General features: G+C 42.0%; 1 protein-coding gene across 6 annotated transcripts in view; it reads left to right on the forward strand.

Moving 5' to 3' along the window:
- specc1 (sperm antigen with calponin homology and coiled-coil domains 1) overlaps positions 1-21,058 on the forward strand; it is a 52,701-nt gene that overhangs the window by 26,883 nt on the left and 4,760 nt on the right. For 4 of the 6 annotated variants that reach the window (XM_061752543.1, XM_061752544.1, XM_061752542.1 and 1 more), the window contains 8 exons: positions 1,887-2,094; positions 2,506-2,579; positions 2,779-2,954; positions 6,300-6,463; positions 7,448-7,548; positions 7,739-7,814; positions 8,375-8,528; positions 10,010-10,103. In XM_061752543.1, the coding sequence (XP_061608527.1) occupies positions 1,887-2,094; positions 2,506-2,579; positions 2,779-2,954; positions 6,300-6,463; positions 7,448-7,548; positions 7,739-7,814; positions 8,375-8,528; positions 10,010-10,103 (1,047 nt within the window). Of the gene's footprint in view, positions 1-1,886; positions 2,095-2,505; positions 2,580-2,778; positions 2,955-6,299; positions 6,464-7,447; positions 7,549-7,738; positions 7,815-8,374; positions 10,104-21,058 lie in introns of those variants that run through there. The other 2 variants (XR_009785244.1, XM_061752547.1) reach the window with 2 other exon arrangements.

The raw sequence follows: 21,058 nt of genomic DNA on the forward strand, positions 1-21,058 counted from the left end.
CTTAAGTAGGTCATTGACGCACCCTCGTGCCAGCTACGCACTCCGGGTGGAGCAACGCTGGAATTTAGGCGTTCTCTGTCAAAGCTGGGCAAGCGTGCATTCTGCCGTCGACTTAAGCACCTTTGTTCCTTCGCACTTTGGAGGCTGCAGTAAGTCCAGCGCCCCATAGAGGTGAAACATCATATGACATTTGAAGTTTGGAGGCAGTTACAATAAACGCAATACTACGTGAAAGAGACTCCCGCAAAGCTATCGAACGTATTCAAAGTGCCTCTGTCAACAAATTTCCTTCTTCAGTTTTTACCACCAACATTCACTTAAAAGTTGTTTATAAAAGAAATGAATTTTTATGACAACAGGATGGCCAAACAAATACGTGTGGGGGATGGCAGCACAAGTACGCCAAAGGACTGATCAGCATTTCTAGGGATGTTCACAATTTTACACCAGTTAAGGGCGGGACAAGATCACCACAGAATGTATGTTTTATTGAATATACTGTACAGTAATTATTTGTGACCTCCTTGTCCTGGGAGGGCGGTGAATGCTGAATTGAGGTGAGGAGGAGTCAACGCGTGTGCTCCACTAGCTTGTTTAGTGACACTAATGTAAAAAATCAAAACATGAAATTTGCAGGTGACGGCTTATCACAGGTGCCAATGCCTTCAGTCATGAGCACAGTATTTCTTAGGAATGTAAGCAGTGGGCATGTCATCAGGAATGAGGCAATGACATGCCCACAAGTGACATTGTTGGATCTATCTCGCTCAACACCTATAAAAATAGACACAAAGGAATGAAGACACTGGTTTCTTTTTGCTCATGAGGAGGACGTGTGGGAGATTGTTCAGTTACAGTCTCCTACCACGCTCTAAACAATCTCCCCCGTTGCTCCTGTATTTATTTCAAATAGGGAGGTATCTAAGGTCCAAGACATATCATACTAAGGGGAGGGAGTCAATGTGAAGATATGAGATTAACACCTGGCTATGTGTCCTTGGTCAAGGTGCCCTTTCCTGTTGATTCTTGCTGAGTTATTTTCTGGAGGGCGAGACATCTTCCTCTACCCCACGGTCAGCAAGCAACCATCAAAATCGTCCACAATACCAATGCAAGCCAGCAAATAAATGTTAACTTTGTACAATTTATTTAACAGACATATTTTCCAAATGGATTTCTATGCTATTCACGTCTCAGGAAAACTCCACAATCCGGAAATTACAGCCACCCTCAGACTTCAATGAGTCACGCCTCTTTGCTGCGTAAGCAAACAGACTTAGGCAAGAATGGGAGAATATGCCCCTTAATGAATAGTACTTGGATATAGCTTAATTCTTTGGAGACTTTGTTGACACTTCCATCCATGCGATGCCATCACCAGTGGGCTGTGACTGCAGTGTCAACAGTAGGGTGATCCATCAGCACATGACTGAGCAATTTCTGAATGGGAACAAAATAGAGAGAGAGTTTAAGACGTATAGAGGCTCTGTAGCTGTAATGTTCAGTCTATTTTTTATTGGGGGGGTGGGGGGGGGGGGAGGCTCTACATTTGTAAACAGTCAGGGACTTTGAGCATGGTTGCTCTGTCTATATGACTTTCTTTTATTTAAGGTTTATTATATACTCGCTCAACCCAAAAAACTCACACTTTTGCAGGGTACTGTAATGAGTTATTACATTTAGAAAAAAAGTTTAAAAGTGAAGTTAAAAAAGTTATAGTGAGTTCCAGTATTTGTTTGTTTTGTTTTCTACACGTTTTTCTGCCAGCTGTGCACTGTCTACTAATCTAACTAATCTAATCTCTTCTTGGAAAACTGTAATTTTAATATATAGTACTAATTGACAGTACCCATCTTCAGATGCTAAATTCAGAAATGCATGCACAGGTGGAGGCCAAAGGCCAGCAGGTCCAGGAAAGAGCGGAGATGAGGGAGGAGGAGCTCACCAGACGGGTGAGCGCCTTGGAAGAGGCGGGCATCCTGGCCGAGAAACAAGTGAAGGACATGAAGGAGACCATCTTTGAACTGGAGGACCAAGTGGAGCAGCAGCGGGCCATCAACCTCCATACGAATCAAGCAGTCCTCGACTTGGAGAGTAAGTTCTTTATATAACTTTATATTTCATTCAGGTCTTGCTCTTCATTGCCTTATAATGTTAGCTGTATTTGTGGATAGCTGTTGAAATGAGCCCATGCTTTATATTTGAATGTTGATATTTATATGGATTAGTTAAAGTGCTTCCTGATCTCTTTGGGTGGACAGAATGCAAATGAAGATGTGTACCATCACTCTCTGCCCAGTAGTATGTAGATTCTTCGACTTTGGCTATACTGCTGTATATCCCCGCCGTCTGTTATCACGCATTGCTCTTTTCGTTGTGCTTTAATTTCATTGACTAAACTCCCCTGCGCTATTCACTGACGAATGCCGGCACTAACTAGCCACTGGATGGCAAATCTGAGACTTGGAGAAGTGGTTGTCAATGACCTTTCATTTGTCATTGCAGATTTTGTTAAAAACATAGAAGAGCAGAAATTTGAAGCAGAACGACAACTGAAGGTTTTTAGTAGGCAGGTGAAGGTAAGAGTGTTTGGGGACACGACTCTCACTTGTCTGTTATGTGCTCTTTTAACTGCTCTCCTGCTGCCTCTGTCACATAGCTCCTCGCTCTACTTTCCACTTTAAAGCACAGTTGTGTATTGGCGCCGTGAACAAAGCCTTCTGTGTGCACATCTTCCCATGACAGCCGTGTCTTTAACGTTTGTTTGCTTTTTTGCAGGAGGAAAAAGATGAGTGGCGTCGGTTTCAGGCCGATCTCCAGACGGCAGTGGTGGTCGCCAATGACATCAAGGTGGAAGCGCAACAGGAGCTGCGTACACTCAGACGGCAGCTGCAGGAGGAGCAGGATCGCAATGCCGAGCTTTCCTTAGACCTGGAGGCCCTGCGAGGTGTCAGGTACGATATTCCCATCTCACAGCCCTCTCCAGCCTTCAAGCCATGTCCGTTTGTTTTCATGGCACACCTGCGAGAGCAGTGCCAAATGCCTATATAATGTCATATTTTACAGATAAATAGAAGTATTACAAACATTGTAACGCTCTTATCTTGATGAAAAGATTTCAGAGTTTGGTTCCTGGGATTTATCTGATTCTACGTTTTATACTTCTTTTAAACTGCTTCCCTCCTTTACACAAAGACACTCAGACCTCACTATCCACAACCATCCTTTCTTTTGTCTCGTTCTCGTCACTAGCTGAGAATGCAGCTGTAGTGGCATATGCGCATTCCGCATATGCACTGATGACCCAACACTACTGCAATTTACATTTAACTCGGACTGAATCCATTCAAGATTTAACGGTTCCGTCGTTGTTCAGCGGTGCGCTTGTTATATTTAAAGGTGCACGTCGGCTTTTGTCCCGATAACATACTGTAACCGTCACGAAACCAAGGCTTTAACACTCACCCCTATCGTCATCGTACCTCTTTCAATGATTTCTTTGGCGATCTGTGCTTACACCCGCTGCTGTGGGGACGCGTTGATCTGTGTGTCCTGTCGTTCTGTAAGCCATTAAACCACTCCTTCATCCATGTCTGCAAGAATGATCAGCGTCATCTCACATGCCTAACAGTCGCGTGACATTTCGTATCGTCTTTAGAAAGAGATTTCGATCACTAGTTGTAAACCCCAGCTAAATGGGCCAACTATCCCCGAGATTAGCTGTTGCGCTGCGTCCGGTCCCCCGCGTCCAGCAGCACCCTGTGATGCCTCGCAAAGATGTCTTTTGTAAAGTCCAGGTGAGTTCCCTGCCCTGCTCGCCTGCCTCTGCTGGCCTGCTGCTGCTGCTGCTGCTGCTGATGCTGCTCTCATCTCACCTCCCTGTCTTTGTCTTGTTGTTTCTCGCCTTCAGCTCGTTTGACTCCCATCCTTCCCTACATTGGCTAGCGGCACCTGCAGGACGACCTCATGTATTTATTTATTTTGTTGCATTGCTTTGCCTGGTTCTCGTCAAACGAATGTCTCTTGTGCCACCTGCTGTTGGTTGTTCGAGTAGGCCCGAGTTTTTCCATTAGTTCAAATTTCAGGCAATTTCTGTCTCAATTGTAGTTATACAGTATTACAGTATAGCGTCTTTATCAGTGGACATTGTAGGTTTGATTAATGACCTAATGATTCATGCATGTAGTACACTTCTGGTTACGGCTTGATTTTAAAAATGGACATCAGAACTCTTAAGGTCTGTAGTTTTTCTGTCAAAGTACCCATTCGAGGCCGAAAGTAAAATATTTGTTGATCCCTGTCTTTCTTTCTGTTGTCAGAATTGTCCCTGGAGCAACCTTTGATACCAAGACAGCAGTCGAAGGACACTAGCGATGTTCATTTCGGCAAGATTGATGCACCCGAGTTATGGCTTAGAAATGAAACATGCTGATCAACAAGCATCAATGCAGATCGCGTATGCTCGTCTTTTGCATCATAAATATTGTGGTTTACATTTTTTACGTCTTTAAAATGTACGGGCCTATGTCATTTTGATGATATTGTATTTATTTATTATTTTTTTCATTGAATGTACTGTATGTGTGTCTTTTTCTTTTGTGACGTGTGTTACATTATTTGTTAAATATATTTGATACTTTCTTAGACTGCAAAGTTATGTGTGCCTTTTGAAGCTGAGTGTGCAAAAATGGCTTTCCCATTTGAATTTACTCATCTTCTGAACCGCTCACTGCACCTGTCTGTCGTCACACACTGTTTGTGGTTCTCAACCACTTTACCAGAAAAAACTATACATTATTATAGAAACTATATTACCGTGACAAATGAGCTGTTGGACTGAGGATTGCACATTTAACAAATATTAGTATTTTCTTTTTCACTCTTAGTTTTTTTTTTAACTCAGGTTGTGGACCATCGGTGTAGATAAATAATGATGGTCAAACGGATGAAAAACAACGGGCCGGATTCACCAATCTAAGAAGGATCTTTTTTTTTTTTTTTTTTTTTTTTATTTTTTTTTTAGAATCATTCAAAGATCCAAATAGGATTAATGAAGAGTTGGTAAATGTAAACAGTTATTATAAAGATGACGATATAATGGTGTTGTAAATCCTCCACGTTGATATTACAGTGAAATTCAGTGAACGATTACTTTTGCTCAATCGTGACACCGTTGATTATGTGAGTTTTTTTTTCTCCAATGTATTATTAATCTTTTGTGTACACTTTGGACTCAACTTAGAACAAATGTGCACTTCAGAACGGTTGGCGAATGAGGTGTAATGTGTTGTGTCTCTCCGTTGTGTCTAAAAGAATACAATGCCCTATTTTGCCAATAGATGGCTCTATGTAACACCGTATGGTGAGCCGCTGACGCCATTGTGGATAGTGTATATTTGACCCGTGTCTGCCTATGTCCAGTATGTGCTCATTCTGGATTGTTCAACTTGTTGAAAAATATTTGTCACTGAAACAACCAGAATTGGCTGTTGCCTAAATTGGAATAGATTTGCAAAAAAACAAAAACAAAAATACAGAAACAAACAAATCTCAGTTATTTCTACTGTCTTTAAGCATAAATGTATTGTTTTCTTGTTGTATGTTCACTATCAATCAGCAAGACCATTATGACTGTGCTACATTAGTCATCCATATTGTGAATTAGGACAATGAATTGAAAGAGATGTCACCTGTCAAAGGTTTGTCTTATATGAGCCAAATCGTACCCATGGAGGGCCACATGGTTACGCGATCTCAGGTTCGACTTGGGGTCCTGTTATTTTTCCACTTGTAATAATTGTCTTTGGTTAAAAACAAACAAACAAACAAAAAACATTGTTCTACATGCAATTGTTTTTGTTGTGCCTTTTTTTTTTTTTAAATGCTAAAGTCATGCATTCTGTAAAGAAATGTGAGGTTCATTTGTTGCTAATAAAACTAATAGCAACACAACAAAAGATCACCTGTTTGGCAGCGGTAAAAGCAAATCCTCATGTCCTCACTTTGTCTTTGGTAAAGCCATACGTGAAGACGACCACAGACTGCATACACGCGTGTGTAAAAAATGTCATTTATGTTTGTCATTCGTAACATGAACAAATAAATGTTCTTATGCCAGTAGATATGTGCTTTTGTGTCTCTGTTAGCCTACAATTTTTGGAGTCCAATGTTAATGACCATGGAAATTTTTCATTAACTACTTTGTTCCTTTCAACTAGTTTGTAAGTTGAAAATGGAGCCGGAGGAGCCAGTTTGACAACATGAGCCACTCACTGTACAATGTTCATTGTGTCTGTCAGGTCTCAAGGTGATGATTTAGACAAGTCCGCTCGTGACGGCAGTCGTAAGTGGGGCGCTGTGATCCCAGGCCCGCCTACTGACGCCAACGGTGATGCCAGTAAGGCGCCCGGAGCTACCGCCAAGTCCCTCGTTAAGTCACCCGAAAGGCTTACCGGTGGACAGAGTGAGTTCCATGACACGCACACTCAGCCACACCATACCACAACACCAGCGCATCCTTTGTGGACAACACAGCGTTGGTACTTGAGCATCAATGTCCCGATAGATTTTTTTGCAAGCGGATTGTTTAGTATGACCTGAACTGACCTCAGTCAAGTTATTCTCAGTGTTCTTGAAAATTCTTTTGGATGAATGACATTTAGTCTGTCGAGTGACGGGTGGTGCGTTTGGTACCTTGAGGCTTCAGTGGAGACTTACCAGACTTAATCCACCTGTTAATACCATCACTATCACATTGGGAAAAATGCAGTATAATATAACAGCATGCCACGTACATCACCTGGTGCCGTTCACAATCAATATTTACAGTATCTAATCAAATGACAAAACATGAATAAAAACTACATAGTCACTAGAACTGTTGATGATCAAATGTATAAATGTGTGCAGATCACTACAGACGTGTTTTGCTTGTTGAATTTGGCTTGTCTGACCAGCCAATCAGAGGACAGATAAATGATGCCCGTCTTGAGGGTCCCTCTGGGGTGAATTTGAAATTGGATTGGTTGAAGAAACAGCCCCATTCCTGATTTCGATGAAGTCACATTGGCGGAATAGATTGACATGTTAGCACAATCGAGGCTGAAAAGTGATTGGATGCAACATCTAACATCCGCACACAGCTACACGTACATGCATTGGCAGCAGCGCAGCCAAGAGAAACACTCCGAAATGAAGGGAATCGACTGAATAGATACGTGTGACTCATCCCTCTCTTTACTATTTATCTACCACAAGACATTATTGGGGTTAGACTGTTGCTTCAAATGTTGCTTTTATCAAGTTTTACATACAACTGCTGGTCTTGGGATGTAACTGCTGCGCAAGGTAAAACCAGGCGCATTCGGTCTTCTTTGTAAAAAAAGAGTGCAGTAAATAGACTTCCGAGACATGATTCAATGTATGATGCTGCTTTTATGTCTCTCAGATGGACCAGGCCTCACAGTTCAAATCCACAGCTCACCGAGAAGTCTGCTCAGCGGAATCCCGATGCGCACAGCACCTGCCGCCGCGGTCTCGCCGATCCAGGTTAGCACAGGACAACGTAGCTCCAGACGCTTTGGCAGGAGCGTGCACGGCCAGGGGGTAGCGGCACGTGACTGGATATTATTTCTGCATGTTCGTCCCTTCGGCAGTGCTGACCTTTAGCTGACTTTAATACAACGCTGAGCCGTCCTCAATCATTATTTGATGGATGCTCTGTTTTTATTTCTTACAGAGGCAGTCGTACATAAAGCCCTTGTCAGAGTTGTTGGAAAAAAGAATCAGTCACGGAGACTTTGTTCATCCTCACAGTATGTACTGCAGTTGATGTGAATCACTTTTTAATGTATTATTATCCTTATTTACAGCATTCGGACAGACATATTCCACATATAAGTGCAATTGAACACAAATAGGTGGAGGCAACATAAGACAGGCATTGTAGCAAGACGAAAAGGTCAGATGCACCTTGACAAACAAAATGATTTCCAACCTTTCTGAGGGTGGCTTTATGATTTTGGGCCAAGGGAGCAAATGCGCTTACTAATCTGTATTGTATGATAATATCACATGTTGCTACTTCTTCCATCATTACTTGACACATGCGACCACTGACTCCACGTTGTTCATACTGACTCTGCAGTAGCCTCGGTGGTATAACCCAGACGTCCTCAGATCGGATATCCTCGGATAGCTTTGGGCTACTTATGAATCTAGATGTATGCTGTATGGGACGGGTTATTCCCATTCACCCCTTCAATAGGCACTTTTCGGTTTTTGTTTTATATGTCTGTCTGATACACATACTGTATCAGTCAAACGTTATGAAATCCTGTACATTATCATGCATGTCTGATCTCTACGTCCTCAGATTCCCCAGGAAGGTTTTCAGGTTGTGGGGAAGATGCAAAACCTAACATCCTGATGAGGAAGAGTCCATCCCTGGAGTCTATATTCAAAAGTCCCGCTTCCCTGAGAAGCCGCACGTCGTCTTTTAGCTGCAACCAGGCCAACAGCATGTTCAGGTGGGCCACGGTTCTTGTCTAGTACAGTATTTCTGGCAGGCAGCTGCACAGCAAAACACGCATTGTGGTCTACAGGTGCACCTGCAGTACATGATGATTTTCTACAAGATTTTAGGTTATAGTCTCCTCCATTTAAAGTATGATGTCACAGAAATTAGACCTGAGAGAGGGCCTGCTGGCTCACTATCTCTCTTCTACTTCATCCCAAGGATGTGTGATGGGGTTGGGGTCAGGGTCCTGTGCAATATAGTCCATGCCAGACTCTTTCATGATGGAATTGAAAAGGGCCTTCCCCAAGCGGTTTCCGCAAACTTGAAAGCATGCAAAAGGTCTCGTTAAAACGAGGAATTGAGATTCGTGGGGAACTAAGGTGTCTAGTTCAACTCCTCATTTATCAATTAAGAAGAGTAAATGGATAATTTGGTCTTTATAGGTTGTATTTCCGTTAGTTGGAGGTAAAATGCACAAAATGTCGACACAAATCGTAGAAACAACATAAAAAAATGTTGACTTGTTGCTTCGTGAATCATTGTTGTGTATGTACTTTGTAAAGTGGATTTAATGTTTGTTTATTAGAGAGGCACCACAACTAATTCAATTGACACTGGCAGCTGTCCTTTTCGCAAGCTCAGACAGTCCCCTCATAAACGTTCAGAGCTGTCCTTTTGTTTTTGCTGGATGCGCAACTGCACCTGGTAACATTGAAGGTGGATGACCGGCTGTTGACTTTGTCTATGCAAATAGACATTGAAATCTAATTAGTATTAGTGTTTGAGTTTTGAAAAGCCCTCTGTGGAAGACTTCTACTTTGGCATCCCTCAGGGTCGACACACGCTCAGTTCCACAATCGTACTGTTGCCGTTGATGAACCCGCCTGAGCGGTGTCATGTTAAATATCATACATGTCAAATTCATTTTCAGCAAGATTCAAACTCCCACTTGTGCTTTCACTTGGATAATGTTGTTGTTGTAGTTCCTTATTTGAGACTTTCCAAACAGCAGTGTGTTATTACTGTTTTTAGTCTGGTGCTTGGGCGATTATGCAACTCATACTGTTCACCGGTGATGAATGCGTGCACGTGGAGCTCTGCAAAATTTGCAATGCTAAGCGGCGCCTCAAAGGGAGAACTAATGAATTTAACAGCCAAGTGGCAGTGACGTGTTTACCACTTTGAGAGCAATGACCGGACGTCTTGGTCTTCCCATGGCCCCAGCTACAACACAAACACCACCGAGATGACCTTGGGAACAAGATTCGTGTCGTCTAAAGCACAGTTCATGTACTGTGTGTGTGTGTGTGTTTGGAATCATTGTTTCATGTTATTTGTTAATTTTTCTGCCGTTGCCACAGCAGAGACCAATACACTGTCGGCGAGTATTAACTGTATGATCAATAGACTTATCGCTTCTCACACCATCTGTCCCTTTCTCACTGTGTTGTGTACTTGTGGTTTGTGTTTCCCTCGTGACGGTGTGGAAAGTACGGACCCCTTGGCTGCACTCGCGCGGGAGTATGGGGGATCTAAGAGGAATGCTCTACTGAAGTGGTGCCAGAAGAAAACACAAGGCTATCCGGTAGGGATCACAGGCCAAAGATCTTTCTCACATCCGAGCTCAACTCAATCACTATCACATCGTGCTTTGCTGTTTATTCATTTGGTTTGCAATTCTTCCCCAGAGGATTGAAATGACTCTTTCCAATTTAATTGTTTGAATTTGTTCCACACATCCAAAAGTTCGAAAATATTGTTTACATCACAACATTCAGGCATTCTTCAGGGTTGTATACTTTTGATATGTGTTCCCTGCTACTCGATTTTAAGTTTTAAATACATGCAATGACTTTCTTCTGGTCCCACCTTTTGTGTGGGGAGACAGCCACCTTAAAGGCGTATTCAGATTTCTTTCTTTAAAAAAGTTCCAGCCAGCTGTCATATTTCAGGGAGATGCAGCAATAAGGGAACCCGTTGCGCATTGTTGCAGACATTGGATTTCGACATGTCTTTCTGTAATGCACTTGGCTTTTATCCTTGTCTCTTTGTTTGTGCATTGTTATTGCGTTGTGTTCCCTGTGTCCATGGAGCCATTTGTCCCTAGTTGTCCCCCTATTAGCCAATTTAAGGAGTACATTACCGTAATTTCTCGTGTATAATGGGCACCCCCAAAGTTGACCTCAAAATTCTGGAAAACCCTTCTACCTATCTATAATGCATGATTTTGCTTCTACCCATATGATCAAAACATGAAATAACTTTATTTTGTTAGTTTTTTACAAAGAATTATTCTGAAGTATTTATTTATTTGAACACGTAATCCTTTTTTTTTTCATTTACTTGCTCTTATTTTGAAATTCACAGCCCTGCTTTTATTTAGTAAATTAGAAAACACAGTTCAGAATCAGTTGTGCTCATATGTTTGATTACCCAGGCAGAATTTGGAAACTGGGTTCAATTCTTTAAAGAAAACATGAAGGACCAGGTGACATTTTTATTTCAATGGGATTCAAATTAAATGATGAAGCATTTCAGAAAAGCATTATCATTAAACAAAACATAACCATAAATAAATTAATGGCTGTTGTTCAGTCATCAGTCATATTAAAAAAAAAAAACATTTCACAAATTCTGCAAGGGTATGTAAACTTATGAGCACAACTGTACATATATGCAGTCATACGTACCTCTGTCGTTTTGAAATGAAAGTGGAGGCTCGATTTTTTTTATAACCACTAGGTGGCGGTGGCATTTTGGAATGAAAGTGTACAGCTTTTTCCCTAACCACTAGATGGCAGCATACATTTATAAAATGTGAACATTTGTTTCCCATTTGCCCCTATACACATGTATAATGCGCACTATTGACTTTTGACAATTGTCTGCACATTATACACGAGAAATTACGGTAATTAAGACCAGTGGGATGAGAGATTTTCCTGTGTATTCATGTGTATCCAGCAGCACTCATTCTAGCTAATGTTGTTCTTGCGAGGAGGCACACTGGACTCTGGTCTGCAGCCTATGCTTGAAATCTCTCCTGCTTCATTTCCTCCACAGAAGCTAGACCAGGGGTCGGAAATATATTGCCCACACGCCACGCACAACGATATTTGTTGCATGAATTTGTTTATTTTCCTTTTCCTTTTCTGCTTTCCTTAAAAATGTATGAGTTGATTTTTTTTTTTATTAATTGATTTTAGTCAAATTAAATAATTGGCAAATTATTTTATTGTAAATAATATATTTTTTTGTAAAAAGAAAATAATAATACACATACATTTTCGTTTTGTATTTTATTTTTTTTAAATGAGAATGAATATTTTTAAAACTTGAACTTTTTTCCATACACATTTTCACTTATTCTTCCTCACCTATGATGGGCTTGGCTTTTCTATTTTACAAATCAAACGTATGGTCCCTGAGCAAAACGTTTTGCCCACCCCAAGACAAACATACCATAGAAGATAAGATAACAAAAAACTGAGCGCATCATGTGGTCATGTGACACATCTGCCTTCTCTAAAGCTTGATAGTCACACTGACACTGTGTGCGTATCTGTCTTTGCACGTGTTGATAAAACACAGAATCCTCAACATCTTGCCTAATAAGGTTGACCAGCAAGCCCACGCCAATAGCCCGTCTGATAAGATGCGGGACCATTAGACAGCGATTCGCACAAATGTGTGTGATGTACTACGTGAAACACGAGACCGCTCATATGTGGAATTTCATTTGGTTTTCAGAATGAGGAAGAATAAAACAAATCAGATTAAAGCAGCTGTCTCAGAAGGCAGCCCCATGTTCCCAGTGGACACACATTCAAGATTATACAAACAAGTTTAAACGGGATTAAAAGATTTAGTGAAGTCCTCTCACGGTTTGGCCTCTGTGCATTCCTCATCTTTTAAATTGTGCTGTTCAGCTACATATATTTGAGTGTTTTCAGTCATTCCCATATCAAGCAAAATCTGTGATAAACCCAGGTGAGTCCGGCCCAGCACCATTCGAACCCTAAAGAGGTAGCCAATGTGAGACGGTGTCATTATTGCTTCCTATATAAATAGGAAGAATGCTCTCAGAACATTGGACATTCTCACATTTCATATTTGCTGTTGATTCAGACGGTGATCCTTGCGTGTTTCGAGATTTAGTCCGCATCTGCCATGTGCCCAACCTGTAATTGGATTCTGTCCCAGACGATCAGGCAGTAACCAATAAAGAACCTCCGTTCTCACAGCGATTGGAGCGATCTTGTACTTGGACTACTTTCCAACACAAAGTCAATCTGATGAATAGCTGTTTACGCTGAATTTGTTGCATGTTTACTTAATCCATCCAGGATTAGGAAAATGCAACTGAGATTGAAAGGGAGCGAAAATGTCGTTAAGGTCAGGTTCAGAGTCTTAGATATTCGGTGCGTTTTGCCACTAGCAAGGATCCTTCTCTGCGCTCTCCATTGTGTGAATTACCACATTTGTAAACTACAGCCAACCCTCGTTCGTGGCAGGTAATACATTGCAGACCAACCCGCAATAGGTGAAAACCTGCTCGTCGGCGAGCTGGTGGGAGGTTGGTGGGCTGGCTCCAGCTTTACCGAATCCTCCTGCTCATTGTGTTTGGGTTTTACTGTTCTCTCAGTTAAACTTTATGACTGAAAAGTGGCCGGCATGGTTCTGGGGACCGGGGTTCAAAGACTAATACTTCAACGTTAAGGTTTGCCCATGGCTAATATTCACATGCAGACCACTATAAACAAAATATTGTCTTCATGCTACATAATTTAATGTCCAGTTGAATCTGTACATACTGTTTGTGTCAAATTTGACTCTTCTTGGCATTTGGCAGAAATAAAAATGTGCCAAATGTAATTCCTTCACTCTGAAATGTAATGACTTTTCCTAAGGAGACACAAAAAACGAAACATTAAAAAAAGTTATTCTCTTGTGAGTGTGAATGAACAACCATTCACACTCACACCTACGGGCAATTTAGAGTTGTCATTTAACTGCTTCACTTTTTGGTAGAGCGTGTGCATTTGCCAGCAAAAAAGGAAGATGAGAACAAAGTCAATGGGAAGGTCAGTCCCGCACCAGTTGCTCTTACATTCCCACTGTCGACAAAGCGGCCTAATTATAAAGTGCAACAGGAAACGGGAGCTATTGTGAGCAGGTATACGTAGTTGTTGAGGTACAAAGCAAATCTGTGGGATTATATCTGCACACAAAATACCCCAATCAATAATGAAGCAGGACACAAGTGTGTGTGTGTGGAGGGGGAGGGCCTGTCGTCATCACCAGTGAGCACAGTGGAGCTTGTGAACTGATTGTGTCCTATCATCTTACATGGGGCTGTCCAAACACACATGAGCGCGGAGAAAGAAATATGATGAAAGGAGAGACAATGGCCTACGTGCCGTAAATCATGCATTGGGCTGAGCCTCAGGTGAGCTCACGCGTGTGCGTTGGGATGTGCGAGCGCATGCGTGGCCACAGATCGATGAGTAAGGACGTTCAGCTGGCTCTGATCGACTTTGCCCTCAGGGAGACGCCGAGTGGCCACTCGCGGGAAATTAGAGTTCAAAAGGGGTCGTTAACACCTTGGGTCTGAAGTCGACTAACTTACAACTCATCATACTTTTACTTCCTTTTTCGTCAATAATCTTCATTAGTGCAGTCATTCCCAACTACTGTCTGCTGGCACATTAGTGTGCCGTAAGAGCTCATCAGATGTGCCACGGGAAATGATGCAATTCCTCTCACTGCTTTGAAAACGCCAGCAGAACAATTAAATGCTGCTCCAAAAGATGGCAGAAGGCACGGAACCTGTTCATCATCCACTTTTTAGTAACACTTTTGTTTGGCGTTGTGCTTTAAGATTTTTTTGTGAGATGTAAAATGTGTAACTTGGCTCAGAAAAGGTTGGGAAACACTACATGAAGCAACAAACAATGTGTCATGGAAAGTTGCTGCATCTTTGTCGATTTTGTTTTTTTTACCTACTCTTTACACTAGCGATGGGTATTTCACTCAATAAAAAAATAGTTCATATATTAATGTATTTTCATTTTTCATTACAATTTGAATATAGATTTGATAAAACAAGAAGAAAATAAAGAGATGAACTGCAATAGAATATGGAAAGTGTTGTTGGTTGCCAGGTTCACTGCAAAAATAGAAAATCTTACCGAGAATATTTCTAGTCAAAACTAATGTTTACACTTAAAACAAAGCTCGCTACCTACAAAGTAAATTGTATTTAGACAATTTTCATGGCCACTGATGGTGTGGTGGTCCACTCGCCTGACTTTGGTGCGGGCAGCGTGGATTCAGTTCCCTCTCAGTGACACACCGGAGTGAATGTGAGCGCGAATGGTTGTCCGTGCCTACGTGTGCCCCGCGACTGACCGGCGACCAGTTCAGGGACGCCTTTCGCCCGACGTCAGCTGGGATATATATGACTCTAACCAGAATTAGCGGTGTTGAAAATGGACGACGGAAGGATGGACAATTTTCATGTCGTATCGCACGTTCCATTTTGCCGCTGTTGCTTCAAGACATGATAAATCAACTGTCAGTTCATCACAAGGGACTTCTTAATCAATCAATCAAGTGATGGATTACTGTGGCCATCTCTACTTCATATTGTTACGGACGCAAAGGGCGACGCTCGAGGTGCTGTTTTGATTGGAACGTGTGCTGTACTTACTGGAATACACATTCGTCTCCTGTGTATTTATCCACTACTTTGATGTCCCAATTTAGTCTGCGGACGCTTATAAAACATTTTCTCTTTAACCGTAGAAGCCAAACAAAAATAAAGGCCCTATTTGTTTAACATGGGAACAATGAGCGTCAGGCTCAGCTGGGCCTGACAGAGCACGGCTCATCCGGCCCTGTCTGGGAAACGCTTTCTCTCTCACACACGTGCGCACACAAACCCGTAAAAAATAAACCCCCCCCCCCCCCCCCCCCCACACACACACACACACACACACACGCACACACCCAGGAGTGGAAGGAATGGCGGTCATACACTGAATGAGAAAACAATGTCTAATCATTAGTGTAAATTCTGGTATTTCATTTGATATAGTGATAGGCTGTCCTGCGATTGGCTGGCGACCGGTTCAGGGTGTACCCCGCCTCCCGCCTGAAGATGGCTGGGATAGGCTCCAGCAGCCTGTGGCCCTAGTGAGCATAAGCGGTAAAGAAAATGGATGGTTGGATGGATGGATAGATGCTGATAAGCGCCAGCGCACCCGCGACCCTCGTGAGTAAATGCTTCCGAAAATGGATGGATGGGTGCTTATAATCCCCCAAGGGGAAATCACACACATGGAGAGATTTCCGAGTGGAAAAAAGGGGCTGAACCTCTTGACCTCGTGTCGGAGGGGTTTCCGAGGTCTTGCTCAAGGGCACCTCGACGGTCGTCAGGAAGCAGACTCCTATCTGTCCAACAACTAGGTGCCATTTTTCATTCAAACTGTCACCCTCCGGTTCCAGAAGCCCGAGTCCTTATCAGTTGAGCTACTGCCGCCCGCCCCATGAATGCACGAATAAAGAGTCAAAGAATAATGATCTGGGCCATTGGTGTAAATATATCTAGTAACATTTTTGCAGAGTCACTGTTAAAAGCCAGCAGTTGTCTGGGTTCAACAAGAACATACTTGTATAGCTATTCTCGACACCGGTATTTTAAATCACCGCAAGCATCTGTCGAATAACCTCATTATAACAATAGCAGGAAATGCTGTGCTGTGTAATTCAAGTCAAATGTGAAATGTTTCCTGATGAGAAGGTGAATAAAAAGACAGGTCTCCTCCTTTTGTCATTCTTGTTTTTTTCCTGGTTGCTCCTGTGCCCGCCCGCCCGTGGTGGTGGTGGTGAGGTAAAGTGATTGTCTGACAGGAAATATACTGAGCTCATCAGTCAGACAAGCCTCTCAGGCCGATGTCTCCTGCGTTCATCTCTTTAGTCTGAGGACATTTTTCAAAACCATGCGTGTCAGTCACATCATTATCATTCTTGGAATGGTGCTGTGGCTTTTTTATAACCTTTTTTTTTTTTTTTTTTTTTGCTAAACTGTTGGACATGAACAACTCTATATCGTAATAGCAGATGGCTCAAGGACAATTTGGGATTATGACAATTGGATCACAGTGTTGCCCACTATATCACATTTTTATTTTAAAGTCGTTGTTTTTTATGCATGAATTACTAGTGCCCTAATTTACAAGTTTTCAAAGTTAAGAGACGCTCGGTCGATTTTATTTTTTATTTGTTTGTGTGGCAAGCCAAAATGTGAATTACCAGCAAGCTTCAGAAACATTGCCGCTAGAGTGAAGTGAGAAAAATATAGAGTGACCGTCGCCGATGGTGACGGAACGAATTTGATTCGTAAGACAGGAGAGCCGCGGTTGCTGATGCACTTTTTTAAGCGTTTTTGCAAGCCAGGAGAACAATAAAACACAAACGCAATGAGCACACCCACGTCCGAGCTGCTGCGGGCCACAGCTCGCACCCAGACACTAACGCAGACTCGCCGATGTCACACCCCACCCCACCGGTCCCCGCCTCTTAAAGGCGTGTACAGTACATAGACACGACAGTACGTACAGTATTGAGCATGCAATTTTCTGTTGTTGAAATAAGTTTACAATGTGTTTAAAAAGGGTGCTTCGATATGTTTGTGTGTCTTAATACATTTAAATGTGTTTAAAGCGTATGGGAGGGATACATATATAATAAAATGTCTTCTACATGGTCACACTATAATGCATTTAGGAAATTGTTGAAATGGTCACACCGCTAGTAACCCAAATAGCAAATATTCTCTGGCCTTAAGCTTGCCCACCGGCAGGACTTTCCAAGGTTGTAGGCTGTTAAGATGAGTCATAAAGTTTGGTTTTCTATTGACCAAAGACCTCTAAGCAACTTTAACATGTTCTGTTCGTCATCATCTGTTCGTCATGAACAATTCCCCTTTTCTCTCCTCTGAGCCTGGGAAAAAAACGAAAAGCTGTGGCTGTCCCTTTTGTGCCTGGCGACACGCTTCCTGTCGCTTGATGCCGTGTTTGCTTTTCTGAGCCGGCTCCCAGCGACCTGCTCTTGTCTACTGCTGTTTTAGCATGCAATGCCATGCATGCATGCCTCTCTCCCGAAACTCCACAACCACCACGGGCCTCTATTTACCCCGCCCACCCCAGACCATCAGCTCAGACTTACACACATGCACGTTCGGCCCTCTCCAGCCTCCCTCGTCAGTTTATTCGTCATTATCTATCTTTGTCTCCGGGTGTCTGCATTCTGACTAACCTTTAATCGCTCTGGGCGTGTGTACAATGTCACACACGGAGCTGCTAGTATTACAGCAAAAAGGGCTCGTTGGTGAATGAGGGCTGACATGACTGCGCGTCTGTCCCTCGGACTTAACATGACTGATGGAAGGTTGAGGGTGACGGCAAGCCACTCTCACTTGCAGCCTCTCATCCACTGTCAGCCACTGTCCAACGTGAACATGGCACTGGGCGGGATACATAAAATATTCATCTAAAATTAAACATTGTTGCATAGCAATATTAAATGCAGACAAATCTCATCTTTTGATGATTAGGAGTTAGTGTGAGCCAAAAAACAATCAAATGATTGGCTTGAGTGCATGCCCTAATTCGTCCGGTTCAGGCTTTTTTAGACTAATGTATTCACTTTCCTATAATGTACACGGGCTGTTTGTGTACGTGCTTGTAAGCCACTATCATCAATTTGTTTTTATTGCTAAAAATTCCAATGAATCTTTGAAGATAAATACATCATGACATCATATCACCAGAGATCCGAAAGTCAGTTTGTGTCTAAAATGAAGAAGACAAATTGGCCTGCGGTCTTTTGTTAATCAGCACAAATCCTTCCAGACATGTGAAGCTAACTGGGGTATTGGACAAAAGAAATACATTCTTTCTTTACGGTGATGCTTCGGTCACTGATGGTCTGGGGGACAAAGTACACAGCTCTTTTCCTTTGAGTCAAAGTACAGATTCTCACAGTCAAATGTTACTCAAAGCCTTTGACTTAAAAGGTGAAGCAGTGGAGAAATTGAATAGATGGATATATTTCAGTTGATAAATAGTGGACTTAAAACTGACACGTAGCCACATCTATCTTATATTCTCTGTTTGATGGTCCTCATTTCATGTGTATTTAAGATGGCATTCAGGTGAAGCCAAACATGTCACATTAGGAGCTCAGGCATTATTCATGGTTGTGTGGTCTTAGAGCTGAGATTTTGTTTTCGCATTGGTTTCTCCAAGACCCTAGGTACCGTGTAGGTTTTGTCCAATCAGGTAGCTAATTACATTGGCCTGCAGTCACTGCTCCGGATCAATCCTCTGATTAGATATTTGGAATGAAAATCAGCTGGACTCTGGTCCTCTGGGCACAGACTGATGACCAGCAGCTCGCAGCGTCAGTAAACAAACATACAAATGCCCGTCTTATCTGTCACTTGTAGTAGCGCTGTTACGTTGACTCACGGATGCACAAAACTCTCCAACGGTTCAACACAGTGGCTCAGCTTCACAGATATATTCACCTTTCTGATACTTGCTGCTGATTAACTCATTTAGTTAACTCTTAAAAACCAACCGTTCTGTGCCAAACACGTATTAATACGTATTTCATGTTTTTTTTTTGTTTGTTTTTTTTTCCCCTCCCCCCTGGAAGTGGCAGAGGAAGCGCTGACACAGCACCACAGAGATCTTGGGAAGAATTTTACTAACGGCCAATCGCCAGAAGAGGGCAGTAATGCACCATTTTAGATTTGACAAGCAGCCCTCAGAGCCTTGATTTTATGCACACATCAGTGTTTGCAGGACAAAAATGGTGGCGAGTCAGACGAGCTGAAGTATTTTTACACTCCAAGAGATAAAGTATACGTATCGTATCCGCAGAGTATGAATTGAGGTCGTTAGCACAATTGCGTGTTTGTGTCAGAAGTGTGTATAATTGAGCTCTTCTATGACGCGGATCACGGTCACCATGAATAGCCAGTAAACAACACGAAGCATCGTGACTGACGTGAATTCCAGTGAGTTTGCGTCACTCCGAAAGTATTATACAGCTAAATACATGTTTTTAGTTGGATTATACAATGAAAACACTTTCAGATGTCCAAGGTGTGACAATAACCAAAAAGATTTACAAGCATCAAAGTTACTGTTGCATAAATACTGCTTTTCACAAAAAGCTAATTATCTCTATATTGTGAGACGCGACCAAAAAATGTAAAACTTACCTTTGTTTCACTGCACATAACTGAAGAATGAAAAAGGGTAGGATCTAGTTTTTTTTGTGCTGAAAGAAGAGAGTTCATCCTTTCATTTGGTAGATTTTGGCTGTCTTTTCTGAAAATGGCCGGCATTGAGTGACTTAACACCACTTCAATAATTCCTTAGCACATCGGTATGGAAACTAGACCAACTTTCCACATACTCATTGCAGCTACACAGCACAGAGCTCAGACCTGAGTTTGAGCAAGTCTCTTACCTCCATTAATAATCGAAATGCAATTTTGAAGTGAATACAATACTGTATCACAGATTATTAGTGTGTTTGGAAAGAAGTGAGGGCAAATATTGCCATATGCAGATGTGCTGATGACCTCCTCCGCGCAAAAATTAATACTGTAGCACATGGGTGGGAAAATGTTTGTGCTCAAGAAACATTTGATTTTTAAAACAAACATTTGGGCCAGGCCATTTGTAGATGAGGTCAAAATAAGTTAAAATTTGTATGTAAAAAATGTCAAATGTTGTTCATTTTGCTAAAAGAATTCATTCTCATTTTCAATTTTATTGTTGATGATGTACTGTATTTATGATCATGATTTTTTTTCAAAAATTTAATAAAATGGATTTAAAAAATCTGAATTACAGTAAGTCAATTAACGCATTTATTTTGATTAAAAAAAAATAGCTAAATAAACGCAATAAATATTACATGACTCTTGATAATGTAAATGCCCATTGAGCGGGGATTAAAGAACAGGAGCGTATCAAAATGTATTGTCGGACTAAGGGTGTGCTCATTTATGCGATGACATTTTTCCCCCCTAACAATAAATGATTTGAGGTTATTCTTCATCTGAATTTGACAAGTTCCCTTTTTTCATGATTATTTCAGTATTTTCAAAGGTGTGCCGCCTTTTTTGTATGCCCTGAATATGACTTTGGGTAGAGAGTCTTTCTTTTGTGGCCATTTTCTTAACCGCTGAGACGAATTAGGGAGCGGAACTGATCTATTCAAGCAGGAAGGAGGAAGTCTTCCCCTCATAACCTGTTGTGTTATCAGAGCCCCGCTGTATGAGAGGACAATGCGCTGTGAATTGCACATACACAAACTGGACGTGCTGCTGAGCACATTCTCGACCCAGAGGTCGTTCTCAGAGGGGTTGAGGGGCTCTGAGAACGAGGCGCCCTCAAAGAAACACAAGCGGACATGAATGTGCTCATAAAGACGCAGAACTGCATGAGCAATCTT

This window comes from Phyllopteryx taeniolatus, chromosome 17 (assembly GCF_024500385.1).
Source record: "Phyllopteryx taeniolatus isolate TA_2022b chromosome 17, UOR_Ptae_1.2, whole genome shotgun sequence".
NCBI classification, from domain to species: Eukaryota; Metazoa; Chordata; class Actinopteri; order Syngnathiformes; family Syngnathidae; genus Phyllopteryx; species Phyllopteryx taeniolatus.